Source organism: Mustela nigripes, chromosome 12 (assembly GCF_022355385.1).
Source record: "Mustela nigripes isolate SB6536 chromosome 12, MUSNIG.SB6536, whole genome shotgun sequence".
Classification (NCBI taxonomy): Eukaryota; Metazoa; Chordata; class Mammalia; order Carnivora; family Mustelidae; genus Mustela; species Mustela nigripes.
The window spans coordinates 3,573,021-3,587,176 of NC_081568.1; the positions used below are offsets into that span (position 1 = coordinate 3,573,021).

Consider the following 14,156-nt stretch of genomic DNA (forward strand, 5'->3'; position numbering starts at 1 on the left):
CTTGCTGAGCACTATATCATACATCTGAAACTTACAGAACGCTGTATGTTAACTAAAACTTAACTTAAAAAAACAAATAGGGGGGCGCCTGGGTGGCTCAGTGGGTTAAAGCCTCTGCCTTCGGCTCAGGTCATGATCTCAGGGTCCTCGGATCGAGTCCCGCATCGGGCTCTCTGCTCAGTGGGGAGCCTGCTTCCTCCTCTCTCCCTGCCTGCCTCTCTGCCTACCTGTGATCTCTGTTTGTCAAATAGATAAATAAAATCTTTAAAAACAAACAAAAATATGATGTTAGCTGTTGGTTTTTACAGTCACCCTTTATCAAAATGAAAAAGTTGCTTTCTGGTCCTAGATCACAGAGCAATTTTATCACGAAAGTGGGTTGACTTTTGTGAAATGCATATTCTACTTCTAGGGATGTAGTTATTTATTTGTTTTATGGTATTAACATGGGGAATTGTGTCAATAGGTTTTATCTTCAGTCTCCCATTGGTCACACTTCTTTTTTATTCCTCTATTTCCTTTTGCATTAAACTTCTAACAACTCTGGTTTTTTGCCTCAATTTGCATCTTAGCTATACTTCCTCCTCTTGATTTCTAGTGGTTGCTCCGGAGAATATAGGCGCCTCTTTCTTTTCCTATACACATTCTCAGGCGACATTTCCATGTTCACCTGCTCTCCGTTGTTTCTGATTAAAAAGCCGATCATCATCTGTGTCTGCTGGCATTCCTTACCATTTGTTGAGACAATTCAGCAAACTCCACATTTAGGTTATTTTAAGGTTTGGTTCCAAAAACACGATCTGATTTGTTATATTCTCTAATCTCCACTGAAATTTCCTGTTCTTTACCACTAATTCTGTCAGCTTTTTCCTTCATAGCCTTGAGTCTATTTGTAGCGTATTGTAATGCAGTATCACTTCATGTTATATAAATTTTGTCGAGTATTATTATAATAGGTGACCCCTTCATCCTTTGAGGCTTGGTTTGGCTCTTCCTTAGGGCTCCTCTCATTCAACTTTTCCTTCGCTGGAGGGCGAAGCCTGTGCTCTGGGCTGGGGGCGTGGACTTCGGGCTCTTCACTGAGGTTTCTCTGTCACATGTGCCCAGAACTCCAGTGTCTCCCAACACGGCATGACCTCTGTCATCCAGCCGGTCAGCGCTCAGCCCAGAGCTTCTGCCCTGCTCTAGGCCACTGGCGTGTCCGTGTATCACCCGTTCACCCCACAGATGAGGAAGAACCTACGGGAAATCCTTAGGCAGGCATCCGGGGCTTCCTACTTAACATGGCTTTTTCCTTCCCGGCTCCACAGAATCCCGCAGGTTCTAGCTCCTTCTGCAAGCTCCAGCTCTGTTCTCGGTGTCCTCCACACGGGGAGACTGTCAGTGTGCGCTGGGGTCCACCTCGCTGCACCATGTCAGGAAATTCTTCCCAACCAGATGGTTGGAGCAAAGTTGGCGCTCACTTGGCAAACTTCCCTGTCTCCAGGGACAAGGACTGTGTTGCCTGGTCCAAAGCCTAAAAGAGCTGGCCCATATATTTTGTCAAGTTTCATGCAGTTTTTGTGTGTGGAAAAGTAAGCCTGGTACCAGTTCATCATGGACAGGAGAGAAAATACCTTTTCAGTTAAAAAAAAAAAAATTGCATCCTTTAAAATCAGTCGTGTCAGCTCATTCCCGATGATATAAAATCATTCTTCAACTTGAATAAACTTGATGGATTTTCTAAGTTAAATATGACTTATGTGGCCAGAATCTCTAGGGCCCTGAATCTCAAATTTGGGGCACTTAGATTATTTTCCTTGTGAATTAAGCATCTCAGAACATTTTCAGTTATAAAATTGAATTTTTTTCAATGAACTCCTTCTGAAGTTTTATGAAAATGGGTCTGTTTTGCTGGTTGAAGTATAAAGATCCAGAAACTTACTGACGGGAGACATTAAATTAATAAATAACAAGCAGGATGTCTGGGTGGCTCGGTCGGTTAAGTGTCTGCCTTCGACTCAGGTCATGATCTCAGCGTCTTGGGATTGAGTCCCACATTGGGGGTCCCTGCTCAGTGGGGAGTCTGCTTCTCCCTCTGTTGCTCCCCCAAGCTCATGGTCTCTCTCTGTCTCTCTCTCTCCCAAATAAATAAACAAAGTTCTTTGAAAAATGAATAAATAAATAACAGGAAATTACCTGATGACTAACCCTAAGGGCTCCTCAGGGAGCATGTGCTGAGCACGTGATAGGTGCCTGGACTCTTGCAAGTCCATGTGCTGTTTAGCTGGAAAAGTTAATAGATAATGCAAGTTCATGTGCATCTGTCTCTTGGACAGACAGGTGTGTGTTTGGTATATGTGTGTTTACATACTTGTGTGTAAATTCACCCACCCATATGGCCACGGCTTTTTCTGTCCACTGATGCCTTTAGGGTGATCATTGGAACTAGTGATAAAGCACCCTACTTCTTGAAAAACTAATAATTGTGATAAATTATAGATCCCATTATAACATCCCTTCTGATGGCATTTTTGGTTGGTATTTCGGAGAGTCTAGGAGCGACAGATTGAGAATATGGCTCTGGGGTTAGTGCACTCACTGTCGGGAAATCTCCCAATAAATTTCCAGCAGAATCATGGGGAAATGTTGGTTTCATTTGGGGTGTTCGGTGGGAACACCTAACTCAACCAAGTCACTATGCCTGACATCGGTCTTCATGAGCACAGCTCTTAAATTACAGGACAGACTGGAAAGCGAGCGCCTTCGTTAAGGATTGGATTCCGTCTCTGCAGGGATGAAAGCAAGCATGGGCTGTCCGTGTGGACTTCAGCAATTTTCTCCCGAAGTATTAGTTATTACAAACACGGCGTCTTCGTCTGGTGCCTGCTCTGTTTGCCAGCATCATCTGTGCTTGGCGGTCTGACCCCACAGTCTGTAATGCAGACTGCTAGAATTGCTTTGAAATTTGATCACCTTAGTGTCCTGGGCACTGTTGTGAGATTGGGAGCTTCCCCCCACGCCCAGCATGTCTTACATTCCAGCTCCTTGGCCCTAGACGTATGATTTAATAGGGTCTTTGTTCCAAGAGGACCCTGAAATTTAATTAAGAATGTAATGACATACAACAATAATGTTTAATTTAATACAATCATTGCACATTATTGTCTAGAAGTTAGCAGTTCAATTGAAGTATGATAAAAGAGGGTAAAACTGAATTTTGGTTGTTTGGTCATTTCATGGTCATTTTATTATCTGATTTTTTGAGGAACTGGATTTTCTATTTGTTTTCTGGAGTAGAGTGTCACATTTTTATGAAATGTCAGTTTTATCTTTAGGATACCAATGTCTCAAATACTTTTCGATATGTTGAATAACAGTAACACGGATTATATGACATTTCAAGGCTCTTCTAACTCCTGTTATTTGTTTCTGCCTGAAGAACTGAACTGGGGATTGAACAGGTTCCAGCATGGGCTGAAGTGTGCAGGGGGGCGTGCGGCAGGTGGAGACTGCGCAGGTCACGAGTTGTCAGGGCACGCTATCACCTGCATCCTGTGCTCGAGAGCTTTGTCCTTAGTAAAGTTAAAAACCCTCACCCGTGGGGCACATGGGTGGCTCAGTCGCTAAGCGCCTGTCTTCGGCTCAGGGTCCTGGGATCAAGCCCCACAACGGGCTCTTTTATCAGCAGGGAGCCTGCTTCCCCCTCTCTCACTCTCCCTGCTTGTGTTCCCTCTCTCTCTCTCTCTCTGTCTCTCTCTGTCAAATAAATAAGTAAAATCTTAAAAAAAAAAAAGCCACTTTTTTTTTAATATAATTTTTTATTTTTTATAAACATATATTTTTATCCCCAGGGGTACAGGTCTCTGAATCACCAGGTTTACACACTTCACAGCACTCACCAAAACACATACCCTCCCCAATGTCCATAATACAACCCCCTTTTCACAAACCCCTTCCCCCCAGCAACCCTCAGTTTGTTTTGTGAGATTAAGAGTCACTTATGGTTTGTCTCCCTCCCAATCCCATCTTTCATTTATTCTTCTCGTACCCACTTAAGCCCCCATGTTGCATCACCACTTCCTCATATCAGGGAGATCATATGATAGTTGTCTTTCTCCGCTTGACTTATTTCGCTAAGCATGATACGCTCTAGTTCCATCCATGTTGTCGCAAATGGCAAGATTTCATTTCTTTTGATGGCTGCATAGTATTCCATTGTGTATATATACCACATCTTCTTGATCCATTCATCTGTTGATGGACATCTAGGTTCTTTCCATAGTTTGGCTATTGTGGACATTGCTGCTATAAACATTCGGGTGCACGTGCCCCTTTGGATCACTACGTTTGTATCTTTAGGGTAAATATGCAGTAGTGCAATTGCTGGGTCATAGGGCAGTTCTATTTTCAACATTTTGAGGAACCTCCATGCTGTTTTCCAGGGTGGTTGCACCAGCTTGCATTCCCACCAACAGTGTAGGAGGGTTCCCCTTTCTCCGCATCCTCGCCAGCATCTGTCATTTCCTGACTTGTTGATTTTAGCCATTCTGACTGGTGTGAGGTGATATCGCATCGTGGTTTTGATTTGTATTTCCCTGATGCCGAGTGATATGGAGCACTTTTTCATGTGTCTGTTGGCCATCTGGATGTCTTCTTTGCAGAAATGTCTGTTCATGTCCTCTGCCCATTTCTTGATTGGGTTATTTGTTCTTTGGGTGTTGAGTTTGCTAAGTTCTTTATAGATTCTGGACACTAGTCCTTTATCTGATATGTCGTTTGCAAATATCTTCTCCCATTCTGTCAGTTGTCTTTTGATTTTGTTAACTGTTTCCTTTGCTGTGCAAAAGCTTTTGATCTTGATGAGATCCCAATAGTTCATTTTTTCCCTTGCTTCCCTTGCCTTTTGCGTTGTTCCTAGGAAGATGTTGCTGTGGCTGAGGTCGAAGAGGTTGCTGCCTGTGTTCTCCTCAAGGATTTTGATGCATTCCTTTCGCACATTGAGATCCTTCATCCATTTTGAGTCTATTTTCGTGTGTGGTGTAAGGAAATGGTCCAATTTCATTTTTCTGCATGTGGCTGTCCAATTTTCCCAGCACCATTTATTGAAGAGGCTGTCTTTTTTCCATTGGACATTCTTTCCTGCTTTGTCGAAGATTAGTTGACCATAGATTTGAGGGTCTATTTCTGGGCTCTCTATTCTGTTCCATTGATCTATGGGTCTGTTTTTGTGCCAGTACCATGCTGTCTTGATAATGATAGCTTTGTAATAGAGCTTGAAGTCCGGGATTGTGATGCCACCAACGTTGGCTTTCTTTTTCAATATCCCTTTAGCTATTCGAGGTCTTTTCTGGTTCCATATAAATTTTAGCATTATTTGTTCCATTTCTTTGAAAAAGATGGATGGTACTTTGATAGGAATTGCATTAAATGTGTAGATTGCTTTAGGTAGCATAGACATTTTCACAATGTTTATTCTTCCAATCCAGGAGCATGGAACATTTTTCCATTTCTTTGTGTCTTCCTCAATTTCTTTCATGAGTACTTTATAGTTTTCTGAGTATAGATTCTGTGTCTCTTTGGTTAGGTTTATTCCTAGGTATCTTATGGTTTTGGGTGCAATTGTAAATGGGATTGACTCCTTAATTTCCCTTTCTTCTGTCTTGCTGTTGGTGTAGAGAAATGCAACTGATTTCTGTGCATTGATTTTATATCCTGACACTTTACTGAATTCCTGTATAAGTTCTAGAAGTTTTGGAGTGGAGTCTTTTGGTTTTTCCACATATAGTATCATATCATCTGCGAAGAGTGATAATTTGACTTCTTCTTTGCCGATTTGGATGCCTTTAATTTCCTTTTGTTGTCTGATTGCTGAGGCTAGGACCTCTAGTACGATGTTGAATAGCAGTGGTGATAATGGACATCCCTGCCGTGTTCCTGACCTTAGCGGAAAAGCTTTCAGTTTTTCTCCATTGAGAATGATATTTGCGGTGGGTTTTTCATAGATGGCTTTGATGATATTGAGGTATGTGCCCTCTATCCCTACACTTTGAAGAGTTTTGATCAGGAAGGGATGTTGTACTTTGTCAAATGCTTTTTCAGCATCTATTGAGAGTATCATATGGTTCTTGTTCTTACTTTTATTGATGTGTTGTATCACATTGACTGATTTGCGGATGTTGAACCAACCTTGCAGCCCTGGAATAAATCCCACTTGGTCGTGGTGAATAATCTTTTTAATGTACTGTTGAATCCTATTGGCTAGTATTTTGTTGAGTATTTTCGCATCTGTGTTCATCAAGGATATTGGTCTATAGCTCTCTTTTTTGGTGGGATCCTTGTCTGGTTTTGGGATCAAGGTGATGCTGGCCTCATAAAATGAGTTTGGAAGTTTTCCTTCCATTTCTATTTTTTGGAACAGTTTCAGGAGAATAGGAATTAGTTCTTCTTTAAATGTTTGGTAGAATTCCCCCGGGAAGCCGTCTGGCCCTGGGCTTTTGTTTGTTTGGAGATTTTTAATGACTGTTTCAATCTCCTTACTGGTTATGGGTCTGTTCAGGCTTTCTATTTCTTCCTGGTTCAGTTGTGGTAGTTTATATGTTTCTAGGAATGCATCCATTTCTTCCAGGTTGTCAAATTTATTGCCGTAGAGTTGTTCATAGTATGTTCTTATAATAGTTTGTATTTCTTTGGTGTTAGTTGTGATCTCTCCTCTTTCATTCATGATTTTATTTATTTGGGTCCTTTCTCTTTTCTTTTTGATAAGTCGGGCCAGGGGTTTATCAATTTTATTAATTCTTTCAAAGAACCAGCTCCTACTTTCGTTGATTTGTTCTATTGTTTTTTTGGTTTCTATTTCATTGATTTCTGCTCTGATCTTTATGATTTCTCTTCTCCTGCTAGGCTTAGGGTTTCTTTCTTGTTCTTTCTCCAGCTCCTTTAGGTGTAAGGTTAGGTTGTGTACCTGAGACCTTTCTTGTTTCTTGAGAAAGGCTTGTACCGCTATATATTTTCCTCTCAGGACTGCCTTTGTTGTGTCCCACAGATTTTGAACCGTTGTGTTTTCATTATCATTTGTTTCCATGATTTTTTTCAATTCTTCTTTAATTTCCCGGTTGACCCATTCATTCTTTAGAAGGATGCTGTTTAGTCTCCATGTGTTTTGGTTCTTTTCAAACTTCCTTTTGTGGTTGAGTTCTAGCTTTAGAGCATTGTGGTCTGAAAATATGCAGGGAATGATCCCAATCTTTTGATACCGGTTGAGTCCTGATTTAGGACCGAGGATGTGATCTATTCTGGAGAATGTTCCATGTGCACTAGAGAAGAATGTGTATTCTGTTGCTTTGGGATGAAATATTCTGAATATATCTGTGATGTCCATCTGGTCCAGTGTGTCGTTTAAGGCCTTTATTTCCTTGCTGATCTTTTGCTTGGATGATCTGTCCATTTCAGTGAGGGGAGTGTTAAAGTCCCCTACTATTATTGTATTATTGTTGATGTGTTTCTTTGATTTTGTTATTAATTGGTTTATATAGTTGGCTGCTCCCATGTTGGGGGCATAGATATTTAAAATTGTTAAATCTTCTTGTTGGACAGACCCTTTGAGTATGATATAGTGTCCTTCCTCATCTCTTATTATAGTCTTTGGCTTAAAATCTAATTGATCTGATATAAGGATTGCCACTCCTGCTTTCTTCTGATGTCCATTAGCATGGTAAATTCTTTTCCACCCCCTCACTTTAAATCTGGAGGTGTCTTCAGGCTTAAAATGAGTTTCTTGGAGGCAACATATAGATGGGTTTTGTTTTTTTATCCATTCTGATACCCTGTGTCTTTTGACAGGGGCATTTAGCCCATTAACATTCAGGGTAACTATTGAGAGATATGAGTTTAGTGCCATTGTTTTGCCTGTATGGTGACTGTTGCTGTATATGGTCTCTGTTCCTTTCTGATCTACCACTTGTAGGCTCTCTCTTTGCTTAGAGGACCCCTTTCAAGATTTCCTGTAGAGCTGGTTTGGTGTTTGCAAATTCTTTCAGTTGTTGTTTGTCCTGAAAGCTTTTAATCTCTCCTTCTATTTTCAATGATAGCCTAGCTGGATATAGTATTCTGGGCTGCATGTTTTTCTCATTTAGTGCTCTGAAAATATCATGCCAGCTCTTTCTGGCCTGCCAGGTCTCTGTGGATAAGTCAGCTGCCAATCTAATATTTTACCGAAGGCTAGGGACCTAATCAATACAGACATTGGTAATATGTCAGATCTAGAGTTCAGAATGACAATTCTCAAGGTTCTAGCCGGGCTCGAAAAAGGCATGGAAGATATTAGAGAAACCCTCTCGAGAGATATAAAAGCCCTTTCTGGAGAAATAAAAGAACTAAATCTAACCAAGTTGAAATAAAAAAAGCTATTAATGAGGTGCAATCAAAAATGGAGGCTCTCACTGCTAGGATAAATGAGGCAGAAGAAAGAATTAGTGATATAGAAGACCAAATGACAGAGAATAAAGAAGCTGAGCAAAAGAGAGACAAACAGCTACTGGACCACGAGGGGAGAATTGGAGAGATAAGTGACAGCATAAGACGAAACAACATTAGAATAATTGGGATTCCAGAAGAAGAAGAAAGAGAGAGGGGAGCAGAAGGTATACTAGAGAGAATTATTGGGGAGAATTTCCCCAATATGGCAAAGGGAACAAGCATCAAAATTCAGGAGGTTCAGAGAATGCCCCTCAAAATCAATAAGAATAGGCCCACACCCCGTCACCTAATAGTAAAAAAGCCACTTTTAATAGTATCTCCCATTCATCTACATTCTGCAGAATGTTCCAGAAAACTACAATGTAAGAATATTATGAAAATACTTAAGGGCCACATGGGCTCTGAGCTCTGTAGGGGGTCTACTTGGGTTTCTCTCTCCCTCTCCCCCTTCCCTCCTTTCTTCCTGCTCGTCCGCATTCTCTCTCTCTCTCTCTCTCTCTCTTTCTCTCTCTCTGAAATAAATAAATAAATCTTCAAAAATGAAAAGAAATACTTTAAATAGTAGGATCTAGATATATATTTTCAAACATAAGGTGGCCACCTGTATCGTCTTAGATGTTCTTTTTTTTTTAAGATTTTATTTATGTATTTGACAGAGATCACAAGTAGGCAGAGATGCAGGCAGAGAGAGAGGAGGAAGCAGGCTCCCTGTTGAGCAGAGAGCCCGATGCGGGGCTCGATCCGAGGACCCTGAGATCATGACCTGAGCCGAAGGCAGAGGCTTTAACCCACTGAGCCACCCAGGTGCCCTCATCTTCGATATTCTTACGATAACATTGCACTTACCATTACTAACTTCCTTTTACATGAAAAATGTCCCCACTCATCCTGTTCAGGGTTTCCTTGGGAACGAATGAACAGATGTTCAGCTGACTCAGAACACGTGTTGAACGCCAGCTAGGTACCAACACTGAGCCAGCTCTCTGTGACAAATACATAAAAATAATTTCACTTTTTTTTGAAACATCATTTGTTTTGTATCCTCTCAGCTGATCTTTGAAACTGTCCCATGAATCCGTACCACGGGCTCCTTAAGGGCATAGCCATGAAGCCCAGCGGAGAGCGGCCTGTGGGCTAGAGTCACCTTACCCCTTGGAGCTGGCTCAGTGCCTCCCAGGTACCAGGCCCGAGCTGGACATGTTACCTACAACCACTTCATTTAGCTCCCAGGACAAGTCCATGAGCAGGTGTTGCCATCCTCAAACACACAAGGAGGACAAGGGACTCTTCCCCCAGATCTTCCCTTCCAGTCCACACCGATATGCCTATCTGCTCAGAAGCTCAGTCCCTCTACTGGACCACTGTGTCCCTCTCCCAGCTGGCCTGACCGCAGGAAGGGGCCCGTCTTTCATTCTCACCCATTCATCCATTCGTGCCTATCCTTGTTCTGTGTGCACACCCAGCCTCCTGAAGGGGTGCAGGCCCTCTGGCCAGCTGCTGTCTGTGGGCCACCACCCAAGGGCAGGCAGGCCTACCCTGCAGTGCTGTACAGACTCTGGTTCTGATCTGCCATGCTTCCTGCCATGCTTCCACCCAGACACTGAGCCTGGGTCCATGAGCTCCAGTTTCAAGGAAGCTTTATTTATATCCTGGTGATCTATCAAGTTGTGGCCCTGCAAGCCAACAGGGCTTTCCAGTTGTCTCTTAGGAGAGTTACAGACACCCAGGCCCCTGCTTTTACAGATTCCTTGAGGTCTTCTTATGGCTCTGATCCCTAAACGTGGTTCTGGGGGAGCGGAGGCCCCAAGTCAGCATGCCAATTAACACGACGAAAGGCGTGACACGTTTGCCCCAGTCACGCCCAGTGATCTTCGAGGACTCACAGGGAAATGAGACAGAGCATTACAGCAGTCGTAACCATAGGCCGTTCTCCTGCGTCTTCAAAATAAACACAGTCGATACACAAAGTAAAACATCAAAAGCTTCCTTCTTGCCACCAAGTTCCCCAAAGCTGATTTGTGAATGAGAAAGATACAGACTGAAAATGCATGTATGGCCTCAGTTTCTAAACATGTAATTAGGAAGCATAGGGAGGAGATTCGAGAATAGTTCGAAGACAATAAAATGAATATTGATCACTCACAACGATGTAGAGCAGCTCTGTGTGAGCACATCTTTCAGCACCATGAAACAGGGAGTGGAAGCATAAAGGCAGTGGAAAGCCATCTTTGAAGCAAAATGATGTTGACGTGTGGCTGTGTTGGTTTTCTTTACGAGACAGATCACCCAGGAGATACAGCCAGTAAATGTCTTGGGAAATAATGTAGTGCTTGTTCAAATATTCAGAACAGTTGTGCAGATAATTTACAAAATGTTTTCCTCCCGTGCAGTCAAGCTGCCACCAGCATTCTTGAAGTTTCTATCCTGTTCTGAGTGCTGCTGCTTGCCGTTCAGTAAGACGTTCCTTTGGGCTCAGAAGGAAAGGAAAGGGAAGCTCATTCTTTGCACTTGGAGAGACTTTCATGGTGTATAACCCTCAGATCATGTTTCATTTTACTGCCCTGCCAACGGTGTGGGTCTTCCTTACTCTGCACACAGCTTTCTTCCTTCACATCTTCTTTCCTTTGCACAAATCCTTTGCTCCCTCTCCCTGGAATGCCATCTCGTCTCCCCCAGTAAACCCCTCAAGCTCAGGGTTGGCTCAGAGATCTAATTTTCCCATGAGCCCTTCCCTAGGTGTCCCTGCCTTGCCTTCCGACAAGCTCACCCAGCCTTGTGCTTTCCTCCTATAGGAGCATCTCTTCCCACAGGCAACATATGGTGACTTACAGCAACTTTGCCTCTCCCTTAGACCATGCCCCAGAGGGTAGATCTGGGTCGTATTCCTTAGGGAACCATCCTCCTAGCAAGGCAACTGGCATATTCTAGGTCTTCATCAAAAGTTGAAGATGGTGGGTGAGTGGGTGGGTAGACAGATGGATGGACAGACAGACGGATGAATGGATGAATGGATGAATGGACAAACCAGAAACTTTCATAATCCTCTTTAGTACAAAAGCTGTGATCACCAAGACAGCATGGTACTGGCATAAAAACAGACATATAGACCAGTGGAACAGAGTAGAGAGCCCAGATATGGACCCTCAAATCTATGGTCAATTAATCTATGACAAAACAGGAAAAAATATACAGTGAAAAAAAGACAGTCTCTTCAATAAATGGTGCTGGGAAAACTGGACAGCTATATGTAGAAGAATGAAACTCGACCATTCTCTTACACCATACACAAAGATAAACTCAAAATGGATAAAAGACCTCAACGTGAGACAGGAATCCATCAGAATCCTAGAGGAGAACATAGGCAGTAATCTCTTCGATATCAGCCACAGCAACTTCTTTCAAGATATGTCTCCAAAGGCAAAGGAAACAAAAGCAAAAATAAACTTTTGGGACTTCATCAAAATCAAAAGCTTCTGCACAGCAAAGGAAACAGTCAAAAAAACAAAGAGGCAACCCACGGAATGGGAGAAGATATTTGCAAATGACAGTACAGACAAAAAGTTGATATCCAGGATCTATAATGAACTCCTCAAACTCAACACACACAAAACAGGCAAACATATCAAAAAATGGGCAGAAGATATGAATAGACACTTCTCAAATCAAGATATGCAAATGGCTATCAGACAATCCTCTTTTTTTTTTAATATTTTATTTATTTATTTGACAGACAGAGATCACAAGTAGGCAGAGAGGCAGGCGCAGAGAGAGAGGGGAAAGCAGGCTCCCTGCTGAGCAGAGAGCCCAATGCGGGGCTCGATCCCAGGACCCTGGGATCATGACCTGAGCCAAAGGCAGAGGTTTTAACCCACTGAGCCACCCAGGTGCCCCAGACATAATCCTCTTTAATCTGAAAATGAGCATTCAGACTTGGAGAGCTTAGTGAATGGTGGGTCAAGAACGAATTATAAAATGTTGGGTTTTATCAGTTTTTTTAATTTTAATTTTTGTTTTCTGCAACCTCTGGATTAAGCATATTTTACTTCTTAATTTAGAAAGTATAAGTTTGTTAAATTTATGATAAAATACATATGAATAAATAAAGTTGCAGGGGGTGGAATTAAGTTGGACCACGTCTAGAACGTGAGTCTCTGGGTCTTCTTTCTATATACTGCTAAGTTATTATCAGCTTTAAATTTATATCAGCTGTTTTCCCCTTAAATTTTTCAGTGATATTTTATTATAGATTTGTGAACCATCTGTAATAGTGACGACCTTTTCTCTCTGGTAGGATATTTGTAAAGCCCTGTGGTGCCACCGGATTGGAAGGAAATGTGAGACTAAGTTTATGCCCGCAGCAGAAGGCACTATTTGTGGACATGACATGGTAAGGAGCCAGTCTTAGGTCAAGAGTCATGTTCAGATGTCAGAGCTGTTCCACCCTTGCATCTCCCCTCTCCTGCATTGGTATTTTGTCAGCCCATGTTCCTCGTTTCCATGTGCAAATCTACCCCCAGGACAGAAGATGGTGTTTAATTTATATTGATACTGTGAAGGCAGCTCCTTCTTCCTTTTGCCCTTTTCCTGATGGTGTAACTGATGGGCTATCTGCAATCAGTAAATGTATATGCCAGGCAGCAGGTGCGACTGCCTCTGTTTAATAAGGGGAACATTCAACTCTTGCCCATATTTCAACCATGTACAGAATCCGAGTTAGATAGTATTGTTAAAGACACAGAGGCTTTGGTGGGGGAAAGAAATATATTAAGAAGAAATACATTAAGAGCATTTATTACTCACTGGAAGAGAATAATTTTATTGTTGAAATTAAAAAATAAATTACCTTAACCTCCAAGAGTAGTATTCTGATTCCTTGTGCATTACTTTTTAAAATACAAGACCATTGATAAAGATAGAGATATATTGGACCCAAATGATCCCTGAACCCATTTCTGTGCCACTTAGTGTGTGACTTTTTTTTTTTTTAAAGATTTTATTTATTTATTCGACAGAGAGAGATCACAAGTAGGCAGAGAGGAAGGCAGAGAGAGAGGAGGAAGCAGGCTCCCTGCTGAGCAGAGAGCCCGATGCGGGACTCGATCCCAGGACCCTGAGATCATGACCTGAGCTGAAGGCAGCGGCTTAACCCACTGAGCCATCCAGGCGCCCAGTGTGTGACCTTTTTATTTAAGATTTTTATTTGTTTGTCTATTTGTCAGAGAGAGAGAGAGAACACGCATATGCAGGCAGAGGAAGAGAGAGAAGCAGGCTCCCTACCAAGCAAGGAGCCCGATGTGGGACTCGATCCCAGGACTCTGGGATCATGGCCTAAGCCGAAGGCAGACGCTTAAGCGACTGAGCTACCGAGGCGTCCTAGTGTGTGACCTTTTTAGTGACACTAATGCATATGAAAGAGATAAATGTCTAAATATCTTTGATTCTAAATAGCTTAGATTCCAAATCAAATTTATAACAGCCTCAGTCTATTTAAATGTGAGCATGGGCAGCAAGGGTTAAAATGCTAGCAAACAGTACTATCTCATGCTTTCAGGTTAAATTATTGCAACACTGACTGAGGATGTGAAGAGAGCTGCTCATGCTTATGTGAAAAGAACGCCCAGAGACTGTTTCTCCTGCACACCTCTCGAGCTTTATTTGAAATCCCCCAGAGAGGGTGGGAGTGGGTTATTAAATCCTTC

At 42.2% G+C, this 14,156-nt stretch overlaps 1 protein-coding gene across 7 annotated transcripts in view; it reads left to right on the forward strand.

Annotated features, from left to right (window-relative positions):
* Positions 1-14,156, forward strand: part of ADAMTS16 (ADAM metallopeptidase with thrombospondin type 1 motif 16) — a 148,379-nt gene that overhangs the window by 66,251 nt on the left and 67,972 nt on the right. For 6 of the 7 annotated variants that reach the window (XM_059416848.1, XM_059416842.1, XM_059416847.1 and 3 more), the window contains one exon: positions 12,749-12,844. The exons of the other annotated variant lie outside the window; for it this stretch is intronic. In XM_059416848.1, the coding sequence (XP_059272831.1) occupies positions 12,749-12,844 (96 nt within the window). The remainder of the gene's footprint in view (positions 1-12,748; positions 12,845-14,156) is intronic. 7 annotated transcript variants of the gene reach the window in all.